This window comes from Microplitis mediator, chromosome 9, assembly GCF_029852145.1.
Source record: "Microplitis mediator isolate UGA2020A chromosome 9, iyMicMedi2.1, whole genome shotgun sequence".
Classification (NCBI taxonomy): Eukaryota; Metazoa; Arthropoda; class Insecta; order Hymenoptera; family Braconidae; genus Microplitis; species Microplitis mediator.
Genome location: NC_079977.1, coordinates 16,638,655 through 16,653,366, shown reverse-complemented (window position 1 = coordinate 16,653,366; position 14,712 = coordinate 16,638,655). Strand labels below are relative to the sequence as shown.

The 14,712-nt window shown below is 31.5% G+C and overlaps 1 protein-coding gene and 1 long non-coding RNA gene across 5 annotated transcripts in view; one reads left to right on the top strand and one right to left on the bottom strand.

Moving 5' to 3' along the window:
• LOC130674577 (uncharacterized) overlaps positions 1-5,465 on the bottom strand; it is a 59,926-nt gene extending 54,461 nt beyond the window's left edge. Inside the window, exons 1-2 of the long non-coding RNA XR_008991074.1 lie at positions 5,248-5,465; positions 4,977-5,089 (exon numbers count right to left, since the gene is read on the bottom strand). This is a non-coding gene — a long non-coding RNA (uncharacterized LOC130674577). The remainder of the gene's footprint in view (positions 1-4,976; positions 5,090-5,247) is intronic.
• On the top strand, positions 4,475-11,189 carry LOC130674575 (rh5-interacting protein-like). Of its 4 annotated transcripts, XR_008991073.1 has the most exons (8): positions 4,475-4,801; positions 5,459-5,564; positions 5,649-5,894; positions 5,963-6,039; positions 6,157-6,490; positions 6,569-6,793; positions 6,870-9,001; positions 10,114-11,189. XR_008991073.1 is itself a non-coding variant. In XM_057479936.1 (7 exons), exons 1-7 carry the CDS (start codon positions 4,703-4,705, stop codon positions 7,001-7,003), a joined length of 1,221 nt encoding a protein of 406 aa, XP_057335919.1. In that variant the 5' UTR covers positions 4,475-4,702; the 3' UTR covers positions 7,004-9,051. The 4 variants fall into 4 exon arrangements, 3 of the variants coding, with proteins under 3 accessions (XP_057335919.1, XP_057335920.1, XP_057335921.1); XM_057479936.1 differs by lacking the exon at positions 10,114-11,189 and having other exon boundaries at positions 6,870-9,051; XM_057479937.1 differs by lacking the exon at positions 10,114-11,189 and having other exon boundaries at positions 4,476-4,801; positions 4,995-5,564; positions 6,870-9,051.
• Positions 11,190-14,712: the final 3,523 nt, after the last annotated feature.

Genomic DNA, 14,712 nt, shown 5'->3' with positions numbered 1-14,712 from the left:
GACAACTATTTATAATTTGACTACTGTAGATACTATTGTTTGTGAGTTTACAGGTGGAGGAGACATACTTTTTATTTCGGTGATTCTCTGTCTCGAGTCCAAGGAAACACGTTGCGGGACACAGCCACTGTCAGCAGTCCTTACTATTTCAGGAAGAACCGGGACCTGGCGTTTGCTAAGCCCACCGTCGTTCTCCCATCACTATGAGTCCTAGCCTTCAGCTACCGCGGCCATCATAAGTCGTTTCCTTGTCATCACGGGGTCTTGTCATCCGAAATTATGTCTCCTAAGAAGTTAATGCAGGTGTTATTATGGTCCATCCTTCAGAGCCCACTGTGTAGGATAAGGCACTTATACAATGGAGGATGCCTGTTATCCAAGGGCAACGTTGGTGGTGGAGAACTCCCTCTATCACTGCTTTGACACGTTGGCTTACACCAAAGCTAGAGGTTCTGCGAATGTTTATAGGCCTCTGCTACCACCGATGTTTGGCCTATACAGGTGTTCTTCTTTGATAAGAAGCCCCATCCGCTAGCCTAGTCATAGAAGCAGCAGAGCCCTGCAGATTCGATCGAGTTTTATGTGTTCCGCTATCATTTTGTAATGAAGTCAGCGCCACTGCAATTCGGTCGAAAAATTGTTGGTATTCCACTACTAGGGAGCTGCCAATGTAATGCACATAAATAGTGTCGTGAAAATAAAATTCATTGGTGCATGCCGGAATCGAACCTGGTCCAACGCTTTGGTAAGCAAGTACTTTGTTCGATAGGCTATTGCCAGCCCCTATAAGTATTCACATAAGCAATTGATTTAAGGATTAATAAATAACCATCATATATTTTGTTTTTATTTTATTAAATATTCTAGTTACCCACTAAATCCCAATTTCATACAATACATCGTCAAAATGTAAAATTATTTAGTAGACATTGCGACGATAAACTTATGGAAATATTTTGTGCTTAAAAACAGTATGAAATGTTATTTTAAGGTATGGTTAGTGTAAGTCATACACTATATGGCATTTCATGACTTTAAAACTATATTAGTAATAGGAAATAAAAAAATTAAGGTAAAAGCACCAATTGTTGACACTATAAGAGACAAGATTATAGCTTAACGTTTTTTACCATATTAACAATTATTGTTATTGAATTTGAATTTAAATATTGTGATAATTAGTCTTTTAATTAATCAAATTCATGCTTTCTGATATTAATAAATTAAAATTACTAATTAATTTCAAGTGATAAAATGAATACCACGAAGACACTAATTATTGGCAGGTTAAAAACCCGACTGATCTAACTACTGACGTGATGTTGCTCCAATTATTGACAGCTATAATGCGTATGCGTTATCAATCTGTAGAACTAAATGTCATAACCAAAGTCTTCAAATAATTACTGATTTAACCCTTCGTCACTCGCTCAATGAGCGCGGCGCCGCCTTTTTTACAATTATGCAATTTTCTCATAATTGCGGTGACGGATGACGTCGAAAAAATTAGAATGCTTGAATTAGACATTCTGAAAGAATTTCTAGCATTAGCCGCTCCTAAGAAATAAATTATTTTGTTAAAAAAAATATTTTCATGCGAAAGAAATTGAAAAGCGGCGCGACGCCGCCCAGTGCGAGTTAGTAACCGGTAAATGTCCGCTGCGCGCTGCTGCCAACTTGTGTGTGGTAGTATTCTCTTGTACGATATAGATATATAAATATTCAGGTTTGACATTTAGGTATTCTCTCTTAATAGAGATACATTTTTTATTAATAATTAAGAATAATTCTACGCAGAAGTATTTTGTCACAAACAAAAATATGTTATTTAAATATTAATTATTATATTTACAAATATTTATTTATATTATATGTCATTTATGTATAATATTCGAGAAGAATTTCGAGGTTATAACCACAACAGGTAATTGAATTTTATTTTGTTTTTAATTAATTTTGAGTTAAAATAATAAAAAAATTCTAGTAACAATAGAAGCATTATTAATAATTATAGAATCAATAATATTAACAATAATAATAATAATAATAATATCAACAATAAATAATTTATTAAAATACATTTGAGTAATAATTTTATGAGCAAGCGATTTGTTTAATAAAATTGTTGTTAAAAAAAATTTAATTTTAATTGAAACGGAGTAATTCCTAATAAAAAAAATTAAAAACAAAATGGAAAATCTATCTTTTATTTTTTAATTTCGATAAATTAATTATTAAAAAAAATTTCATTTAGATTATTTTTTATATAGATTTAGCAATCTGAAAAATGTGGCAACAGCGCGCTTGATTTAACATGGCGGCGCAACGCTCACCGCGCGAGTGACAAAGAATGAAAAATTGATGCGGGTGACGAATGGTTAATTATTATAATTTAATTAATTGGATGAATTTTAAAGACGAAATTATTCAAAATATTTTTGAAGTAAACGAAAATTAAGATCAATCAATCAGTTTTTTAACTTCCTGCTAAGAAAATCGACGATTTTCGAAAAATTCGGGAAGTTATTGTTTTTACCCCGATTTGCGAAAATCTAAATTTCATCAGATGTCGACGTTTTAAGGTCCTAGGAAGCTACTCTGACTATTTTCAGAATGATGTCCGAGTGTCTGTATGTATGTGTGTGTGTGTGTGTGTGTGTGTGTGTGTGTGTATGTGTGTGTGTGTGTGTGTGTGTGTGTATGTGTGTGACCGGTCTATAACTTTTTAACTAATGAACCGATTTGGATCGTTAAGGCGGCAATCGAAAGAGCTTGTTGGCCATCCATTTTTCTGAAAATTTCAGATCATTCGATCAAGAAGACTCGATAATATTGGTAAATTACGAAAAAAAAAATTTTTTTTTTTTAGTTTTTTATTGATTTCTCAGAAACCACTTATACGATCAACTTTAAAATCTAGTCAGGTCTAGAACTTAATAAACCGCGTCGATTACGGCCTTAGCCATCTCGATCGGAGTATTCTTTCGAGAGTTATCGTGGGAGAGAGAAATGGTAAAAAACGGTGTTTTGCGAATATCTTCGAAACAACTGAACCAAACAATTTCAAAATTTTATCAGCTCTAGAACTCAATAAAATACGCCGGTTGCTGCCTCGACCATCAAAATCGGTCAATTCGTTCCTGAAATATCGTGGGAGAGAGAAATGCTAAAACCGGTTTTTTTCGAAAACAATGGCACACAAAAGTATTTTCGAGGTCGAAGAGCTCGAAAATGTATCCACAACAATGTTTTCGAGCTCGAGGAGCTCGAAAACAGCGGGAAGTTTTGGGGCTGGCCCGCAGGGTCAACCGATAGACAGATTTTTTTATAACAATTCAATAGTAAATATATGACAGCGTGGGTTCACCGGAATTATCGTTAAAGCTTGTAACGGACGTATGGGGATATACTACCGGACCTCTTTCTCACACTCAGAAAAATAAACGAGACTATCTTTGTTGCATTCGTAGAATAAATGAAAATAAACAAAACTTCTAGCCCTCTGTTAAGATTATAATAATCGCAAAAGACTCTCTATTTTAGGTTTTCAGTGTTTGTCCGTGAATTAAATTGCGTTGAAAATCGGTCACCGTTACCCCTTAGCTTGAAAAAAAGGCGTTACGGCACTGTCCAATGACCTGTCAATATGAGATACAACTTCTATATTACGTACTAATTATAGACATCCACGATTTTAAAATTGAAAATCATAAAATTTACTGTAAATACATCATGTTGTTAATTTTTCATATTTTATTTCCGTATAAAAAACAAATTGATGTGATTAGATGGAAAACACAATTAAAAATCATTGTTTTAAAAGATTTCTTTTCTGACCGGAATAGTTAAGGAAATTGAAGCTTACAAACTGTTTTGATAGATACGTATAAACTTTTTTCTTTTATCAATAAATATTCGATGTTTTTGATTAACAATCATTTTTTTCCAATTTTATAATTATAATAATCGTTTGAAAATGTATACGATTATTATTAATATAGTAGGTAATTAATTATATGACATAGAATCGATCCCCACAATTTCGTAAGACCGATTTTAATATTGTATAGGAATCGAATCGATCGAGATAAAAAAACTTACCTCAAGATTACAAAGTATCAATCGCATTCGACTCTGTCAATCGTTTAGAGTACATTTAATAGCAGTGGATTAATTTTATTTGAAAAATGAATTCAAACCGTAGTAGGATTTAATGTATTGAATACCATAAAAAACATTTCAAAGTAAAGTCTCTCTTAATCTACATAAATCCTTTCGAATTTGGGTTTCCGGATTCCTAATGAATGTCACTGAATGTTAATTAATGCAGTCCTGATAGCGAACAATACATGACACATGGCTTCTTATCATATCAACACAATGCACGTCAAAACGCATCAAAACATTTTATTTATTCGCGATAAATTTTTCTGCAGTCACGTATTTTGTTAAAGAATGTAACTAAACTAATCATAAAAAATAATTGTCATCACAAAATAAACAAGCTTGTAAGCTAAAGTCAGCCATAAAAAGAATTTACTTTTGCATCTCTCGTATTTGTAACAAGCATCAGAATAAATGTGCCATTTATTCCAATACTTCAAAACACTTATTAGATAAGTTATCTGACATGGTCAATAATTGACTTTTTCTTGGTTATAATTCAACTGTTCAAGTGGCAAAGCATTTAATAATCGCAGAAATGATTCAAAAATCATTTTTTATATTCTATATAATTAGCCTTAATTTGATGGCATCATATATTTTTGCAAGTGATCATTGCCTACCACAGTTTTATGAGGTGAGTATACTACGAATTTATTTGAATCTAATGGCATATTCTGTGACACGGGATGAAACAAGATGATTTCAGACCAGGATCAAAGTGGCTGCGCAAGCCATAGGTGAAGACTGACATACCCGCCGTCTGAAATCGTGTTTCATCCTGTGTTACACACTATATATTTTATGTTTACCTGCATTGGAACTTCAAGTCTTAGTGTTAGCAGCCAGCCAGACAGAAGTCAATTCGAATCCAATGACGTGACAACCATAAGCGTAAGCGAAAAGTGTGATTGGATATTTATGACTAAGCAGAAAAAATAAATACTGTTTATCACTTACATATATTTGTATAAAACTCGATCACAAAGCCAAAACTGTCACTTATATAATCTAAATTAGTGATATGAAATAACTAAGAAACAACTAACAAATATAAGAGCAATAATCAAAAGTGGAACTGACCTTCAGCGGGTGAAATCAATTTTTGTTTCTTCCCAATAGATGAATCAAGTTCGTTGCTGCCCACTTACTAAAGGCATTTGTAATGTACGCAACCGCTAACATTTGATTGACTTTACGGACGCTAAAACTTAACGTCACGATGCTGGTACCATGAAAATATATTGAACAATTCTAAAAACTCGAATAAAATTATTTTTTAATCATTTAAAAGTGTGATCCCCATTCTACACAATCTTGCTGTGAACCCTACCAGTGTTTGCCGAGGCGTACTAGAGTCATACAGTGGTTAGATAAACAACGCTTCTGCGCAAAGAACGGTAATTATGTTCGATAAACTTTTATTGCTAATAATTCTTTTTTGTGACTAGTGTGTTTTATAATCGATTATAAAAAATTACCAGTTACACTAGGCAGTCCATGTAATAAATTTATGGATTGTTTACCGATAGCTTATGCTAAATGTTCAGAAAATAATACATGTGTTTGTCAATTTGATTCTTATGAATATAACAACACGATTTGTTTGGCGAAAAACATATTGCTACCATTAAAATCAGAGCTCAGTATTTATTATCACAAAACTACTGATCGGAAATATCGCCTAAACGATGATTTCCCATCGCATTCTGGTCTTCGTAGAGAATCAAGTAAGACGTATTGTTTGATAGTTGAATATTTGTAATTACAATGTATATTACTAACATTATATTCACAGATACAAAATGGGGCGATCGGTGCACTATGTGTTCGGATATCGAATTCGACGGTCTTATTTGTGACGATGCAACTCAGGTATCGTGTCAGAATGTCTAGGTGTAGTCGATTAAAAAAAAAAAACCAATCATCCAATAAGTGTAATGATTTGTTGAAATGATAATGTATAGATCTACTTGAATTTATGCCTTCCAGGAGGACTTAAGGGATGACTTCGAGTTCCAAGAATGTAGATGCCCGAGGGGAACAAAGCTCAATTCAAGCAGTTTATCTTGTGACGAACCAGAATTTAATGATTGCTCCATTGATGGAGATTGTAGCCACCTTAGTTACGCTTCATGTTCTGGTGGTAAATGTAGTTGTTTACAAAATTATCATTCCATAAATGGACGGTGTTTGGGAAATCTTGGCGCAAAGTGTAGCCACGATATCGACTGCCGTATTCTTTATGCAGTTTGTAAATCAAGCAGCTGTCAATGTGATTATGACTATTACGAAAAAGATGGTTCATGCATAAAGTACGCGACAGGTGAGCAGCAATTGTGTTTCACTATCTATTAACTGTAATACATTATCAATGATATAAATAATCAATAACTTTCTATAGAAATCGAAGGATATTGCCGCACTAACAAGAGTTGTGAGCTCCTCGATCATACTTCATGTTCTAGAAACAAATGTCGTTGCTTACCAAGTTATGAAAATGTCAACGGAAGTTGCCGAAAACATAGCCAAAGGGAACATAACACTGACCCAGAACTTGCTGTTAGGAAACACACTTGTCAAGTAGACTACTATTATGAAAAATATTACTGCCGTGCGTACGCGAAACGTTAGTAATAAATTTGCTTCTATCCAACTAAGTGCTATTAATTATTCTTACTTTATTTAACATCTTTTTCTTATAGGACTGAATGATGAATGCTTTAGCGAGAAAGCTTGTGAACGCCTAAATCTTACCTCATGTCTTCATGGTCGATGTAACTGTTCCAAGTTTAATATCATTTGCAAGGTGTTAAACGCATGGAGTTATTTTGTTTAATTATGCAGATCTCTCCAGTCCAACTGAAGCCAGGAGCAGTGAGCAGTTTTTCTGCATAAAAATCATTTCCATTACCATTGTCTGCCCCTACATTTTTTCTAGACTTTATGTGTACAAGCGCAAGAATTATCAACAAATCCATTATATTATTCTGATACTTAATGATCGTTGTATCAGTTTGAGTATTATTAGTAAATATTTATCACAATCACAATTATTAATAAGTTGGTATGTTTACAATTTTTTATATGCTAACTTCGTTTCAAAAAATGTTTAGTGTTTTCGTCTACATTATAGTACTAACGTTAGGATAGCGGCTACTTGGACTATAATAGTTTAAAAAATATATGTTGGCCTTTAATCGAATAAAACAATAACAATTAACTTGTTCTCAATATTGTTATATTTTATTATTGATTTAAACGACTGTCGGAACTGTACACGGAAAGAAAATTGTGGAAACAGTCCCCATAATTCTATAAAAATTTTACCTATACCAACATAGGAATTATGACCATAAATTATGGGAGCAGTTTCTATAATTATGGGAATGTTTCCCATAATTATAGGAACAGTTCCTATAATTATGGAAATGCTACCCATAACATTATAGGAATCGTTCCTATAATTATAGGAAGGGTTCCTATAATTATAGGAAGGGTTCCTATAATTTATAGGAACTGTTCCTATAATACTATGGGACTCATTCCCAGAATATATAGGAATGAACCTAACATTTTATAGGAATCATTCCCATAAATTATAGCAATCATTCTCATAATATTATAGGAATGATTCCCATAATATTATAGGAATGTTTCCTACAGTAGTATGGAAACTATTCCTATACTTTATGGGAATCATTTCCATAATACTATAGGAACAGTTCCCATACTATTAGAAAAACCATTTCTATAATATTTTAAGAATGGTTCCCACACAATCATGAAAAATTTAATTGGAAGAAAAGTGTAGTAATCACTTCTACAATCCACAGAAATTTTATTAAATATAAAAACAAAAATTCAAACATTGAATTGAGAAATTCATACTTGGCAAAAACATTAAAATTTTTAACAAAAAATTTATTAGATCAACGGTGCCTCGAGATTTATCGTATTTACGAAGTTTTATATACGAAAATTGACAAGTCAGGTCTCTGGGATTAAAAATAATGTTTTATCATTTCGAGGTCGAAAGTTCGATTACTTTTCCTGGTTTGCGGGAAAAAAGAGACACATTTCTGCCCGCTCTTGGTTACTGTTACTTGAGAGTACATATGTATGTAACTTCTTTTATATAATTTATCCATGGTTACTATCGGTTACTAGAATAACTTAACAACAGTTTGTCAACATCGTTATATTCAAATAAAAAAAATTTTAGATTTTCATCACGTTGATTACTTAATAATTTTAAATAATATACAAATAATAAAGGATAAATAAAATATAAAAAATATATAAGCCAGTGTAAAAAATATCATACATAAACAAATGTGAGAACAATATAACTGTATATAATTAAACGTAAATTGCAAAAAAAAAAAAACGTAATTGAGTTGAAGTCAAAAATTGAAAAATGAGTTCATCCGAAGATTCGTCTGATGAAGTTGTCAGGCGAGACATTGAGGGGGAAGAGAAAGAAATTCTTCAAAATTTACTACGCAAAAAGTCCAGTGATCGGTATAAAGTCTTTCATAATCAGTTTTAACAATGGAGAATTTCAAATAAAATTGATAAATTTACGGAAGACGCGTTTCTTGTTTATTTTAATTATTTGAAAACAATTTGAAACCCAGTACGTTGTGAAGTCAATGGTCAATGTTGAAACCATGATAAATATTCATCATAACATTAATATCAACAACCACCTAAAACTCAAACATTTAATGAAAATTAAGTCAAAAGGATTTTGTTCAAACAAAGCCAAAGTCTTCTCGTGGCGCCAAATTAAAAAATTTATGAATGAATCACCAGATTTCATCTATTTAGCGATGTAGGTAAATATTTCAGTTATATACTATGTACACTAGAGTGTCTCAAAAAATCGACTTTTTTTTTTTTCTTGAAGAACATTGGAAAATCGACAGAGTATCTCTAGATAAAGACCCTGTTAAAATATGAGACCTTAATATTAATATTTAAAGGTGGCGATTCATGATTTTCTATTTTCCATTTAAATAACATGAGAAAAAAAAAATTTTAATTTTGGAATTTTATACCTCGGCGATGGCTTATTGAACAGATAAGTTCAGGATATATTTTTGTAGGGAATTGAACGCTCTACAAAAAAAGTCTCTTATCATTTTTTGATAAATCCATCTGTTCAAAAGTTATTGGAACTCGAAGTCAAGTTAGAGTAAATTTCGAGATCTTTTTACTTTTCCGGCAAAACTATCGGACTTATCATAAGATGTCATGAGATCTTTTTCGTAGACAATTCTATGTCCTACAAATTATCATTGATAAATTTTTTTCAAATTCTGCATTGTTTTCTAGTTATTTCCATTTTAATGCCAAGCTCTTAAAAACGATCAGAACACTACTTTTTTAGGAGCTTGGCATTAAAATGGAGACAACTAGAAAACAATGCAGAATTTGAAAAAAATTTATCGATAATAATTTGTAGGAAATAAAATTGTCTACAAAAAAGATTTTATAACATTTTATGATAAGTCCGATAGTTTCGCCGGAAAAGTAAAAAGATCTCGAAATTTACTCTAACTTGACTTCGAGTTCCAATAACTTTTGAACAGATGGATTTATCAAAAAATGATAAGAGACTTTTTTTGTAGAGCGTTCAATTCCCAACGAAAACATATCCTGAACTTATCTGTTCAATAAGCCATCGCCGAGGTATAAAATTCCAAAATTAAAATTTTTTTTTCCCATGTTATTTAAATGGAAAATAGAAAATCATGAATCGCCACCTTTAAATATTAATATTAAGGTCTCATATTTTAACAGGGTCTTTGTCTAGAGATACTCTGTCGATTTTCCAATGTTCTTCAAGAAAAAAAAAAAGTCGATTTTTTGAGACACTCTAATGTACACTGATGTACATATTGTTTAATCCTTTTGCAAATATTTACGAAAATTTTATTCCAGGTTATTCTAATTTTCGGTACATGTGGAGCGTTAAGACGTGGAAAATTTTTTAATATTACAATCCAAAACATTGAAGATACTGGTACTCAATATATCGTTTCTATTCAAAATACGAAAAACTGTTACCCCCGGACCTTTGTAATTGGAGCGGAACATTATGGTAAAGTTCATTAGTACCAAGTTCTTAGACCTGAAAATGCCAACACAAACAGGTTTTTTTTGTAAAACTACCGAGGTAAATGTACGTGCAAGGTAATGAGAAAAAATAAAACTAGTGAAGTATTGAAAACCGTGGCGACGTACTTAAATTTACCAGAGCCTGCAAGGTATACAGATCACAGTTTCCGACGCACTTCTGCAACTTTATTGGCCGATTCTGGAACTTTTTGACAACAATTTAGCTACACGGAGGCTGGAGATCAGGCGCTGTCGTGACTGGATATATAAGAAGTTTTTAAGGTTACAAGGAATGAATTTTTAATAGAATAATCAATTCAGTTCAACCATCTACATCGGAAGGATCATTAATATTAAGATTAACTGACACAATAATATCGACCACTTAAACAGCACCAAATCATCAAGAATTACAACTCATGCAACACCAAACCATTAATACCCATAACTCACACAACAACACCAATAACATCAACTTCAACACTTCATAATCATTTGAGCAACCGGATTCCATTTTCCGATAATGAATTTGCAATCGATTATTTAGATCACAATGATTATTCTCGATTGGTCTCACACAAACCGTTAACATCAAGATCAACTCCAAAATCAGGATCCACTTCATCTAATAATCGACCTGATACTGTTCTATCAGATGCCAAGCGACGAAAAAAAATTTATTTGAAAAAAGATGACATCCAAAATATACTGAAATCAGTTGCAGATAATTCAAATGTAAAATTCGAAAATTGTACATTTGATATTAATTTTCATTTTCATGAGGATAAAGAAAATCATATTAGCTAATTAGTAATTACTAATCACACTGTTAATTTAATTGTTTCTGACATTTCATGTTCTGTGAGTTTTACTTTACATATTACTGATGTTGTTATCAAAGCATGGTACTAAAAATTCTGTTTCAACAAAAATAAACAAATTAAAATAATTTAACGATGATTAAATAGATTTCTTATTTATTTCATTATCAGTATTTAGTATCATTATTTTTATTTACATTTGATATAATGGGAAACATAATTTTTGACTATAGTGTTTTATAACCTGTCATCATCACCTCGTGTTAGTTGTTTAATGTTTCAGATTATTATCGTACTTCCAGTACTGGCATGATAAAAAATAGTATGTATGACACGGAAGAAAAGTTGACAATCTGAACCGCCTTCGGCTCGGGAGGTAACTTTACACGTGGGTTGAAATGGCCAACTTTTCTCCTTAGTCATGCAATATACTATATATTTCATTAATGGAATAATATATCGACTTAATGTTGAATCAAAATTGTTCTTTGATGAATTGTCTCTGTACTAGTTTTAAATCTGATCCATTTCAGTGTAATCAAAAGAGTGTAGAGATAACTAGATGTTAGTGAATGGTGACACGACCGTTGAACCGAAAACAATTGATCCTAGCGGCAATTCATCCAAGCGATAATTCACCCGCCGACAATTGCTTCAAGTGATAATTAGTTCATCGACAATTTATCCGACGATAATTGATTTGATATGCAATTGATCGAATGATATAAAATCTGGTGACAGTTTATCCCTAGAGTACGTCATTCTGGTATGAATTAATTTCATTAGAGAGTTTTTTCAGTACCGTTGCAAGCGTAGGTGTGTTAACATACTATTGTAATTACAAACCGAAAATTTTTGACTGATACCGACGGCGATTTACTCTCTGGGAGGACTTCAACTGATATTTTATTCCGGGATATTAACATGTGCAACCAATTACATTGTATGCATTGTCGTTTGGACCAATTGTCCTCGGCCCAACTGTCAGGTAATCAAGTGATTAAATCGAAAATAATAGACCGATCGTCAAGCACCCTCAGGGCTTTGTGCTTGAGGTGTGCAACAGTGAATGTGTGAGTAGAAAATAAGTATAGTATATACCTCAAGTGAAAACAAGTAAGATGATAAATGGAGTAAGCTTAAGCTCGTTACAATGCCAAACAGTGCTCCTCAACATGTCATCGCAATTTATGCTTATTTTCGTATATCTTACAGCTACACTATTTTGACTCGTAAATAAATCCTCAAAAAAAATGTCCCTATTACAGAAATTACTCATCAAGTAATTGCACATAAGCCGACTTATATATAATACTCATGTATATCTAGATGTGCACTACTGTCTTCTTTCATAAAAGAAAGATATATAAGAGATGACAAGATCATATTATACACATATCATGATACAGGGTGTATAATGCGTGAGCTTTAAAAATTCGGAGCACACGCTCCTTCAACCAAATAACACAATCCAGATAAGAAATACTTTCCCAAGAGGTCGAGAGACTAAGTATATATTATACCCGAGTACAGGTAGGTGACGATCATCGACCGGCTCTCAAAAAATAAATCTTTTTTACATTTTAGATATTTTTTTTTTTCCTATACTGACATTACGTAATGACATAGATTATGTCAACTCAATATTTTGGATTTAAGAAAGTTATTTTTATATTAATTAATTTATGTAGTATTAACTCCTGCTAAATTGGTTATTGTTGAATACATGAATAAATTCACTGGAATTGTGAAATTTGATCACTTAACTTACCCGATGAAAAAAGATTTTGTCTAATCATATATGATTATATATGTTCATATATATGATCATTAGGGTGTCCCAAAAAAAACAAATATTTTTTTTTTCAACGTCTTGTAGGTTCAAAAGTTACTTTATATTGAAAAAAAAAATCCTCACCGAGTTTCAGCCAGATATCTTTAAAATTGAGCTATCACAAAGGGGGGTCCCCTTTCCCATTTAAAATACACGCGAAAATTTTTCATTTTAGTTTTTTGTTATTAAGACTATAAAAAAAATTTTTTTTTCAATTCCGCCTAGTATAATTTCATAGGGAATTATATTCTCTACAAAAGGTGCTTATACATTATGTACGTCAAACAAACTGGGAAAAAGTTACGGGGCTTCAAAGATCAACAAAAATTCAGTTTCATCAGTGTTAAATTATTTTTTAATATTTTTCATTTTTGTTGTATCAAAATTTTTTTTTCAAATTTTGAGAAGCATGTTTTTGTAGAAAATTCAATTTCCTACAAAAAATATTCAATATCTTATATACGTCGAATGGATAAGAAAAAAGTTACAGGTCTTCAAATGTCAACGAAAAATGAAGTTCACTTTTTCGTTCACAGTTAAGTTCATAAATTTAATATTTTTTAAACTTAACTTTCCGTTGACATTTCAAGTCCTGTAACTTTTTACTCATTCATTTGACGTATATATGATGTCAGATACTTTTTGTAGAAAATTAAATTTTCTACAAGACTGTGCTCGTCAAAATTCGAAAAAAAATTTTTTGATGGAATAAAAATGAAAAATAATTTTAAAAAAATTAACATTGAGGAAACAAAATTTTTGTTGATCTTTGAAACCCCGTAACTTTGTCCCAGTTCGTTTGACGTATATAATGCTTAAACACTTTTTTGTAGAGAATTTAATTTCCTACGAAATTATACTAAGTGGAATTGAAAAAAATTTTTTTTCATAGTCTTAATAACGAAAAACTGAAATGAAAATTTTTCGCGTGGATTTTAAATGGGAAAGGGGACCCCCCTTTGTGATAGCTCAATTTTGAAGATATCTGACTGAAATTCGGTAAAGATTTTTCTTATAACATAAAGTAACTTTTGAGCTCATAACACGTTGAAAAAAAATATATTTGTTTTTTTTTGGGACACCCTAATGATCATATATGATTATATGTTATCATATATGAAGTTATATATAATCATGCATTATTATATATGGGGTCATATATAATTATATATGACCCCATATATAATTAGATCTGATCATAACTGGCTGTTATAAGCCCATATATACGTCTATATATGATCAGATCTGATTATATATAAGTCTATATATAATTAGATCTGATTATACCTGACTGTTATAACCCCGTATATAATCATACATAAGTCTATATATGACCAGATCTATTTATATATAAGTCTATATGGGGCATTCCATGCCAAATCACCGAGGTTTTGACCCGAACCCCTTCGATTTCGCTGAAACTTTTTTATCATTTTTCATCCTACCAAAGACATTTTTCTGAATTTTTTCAGATTTTTTTACCCAACCCAAAAAAAGTTACGAATTTTTGAGAAAAAACCGCTCTTTTTTTTGTAAATTGCTATAACTTTCTCAAAAATTAATCTTTCAGCAATTTTTTTTTTTTCAAAATTTGTGTTTTTAAATGTAGTTCTCAGAAAAAAATACAAGAAATGTTTCGAAAGTTACGGTATATGAAATATTTCAGTTTTTTCAATAAAACTGTTATTTTTTCGAAGTTGGACACCTTCGATTCTCAATTTTTTTGTCTCAAAACTTCAACCAAGACAGTATTTAACCCCGCTATTT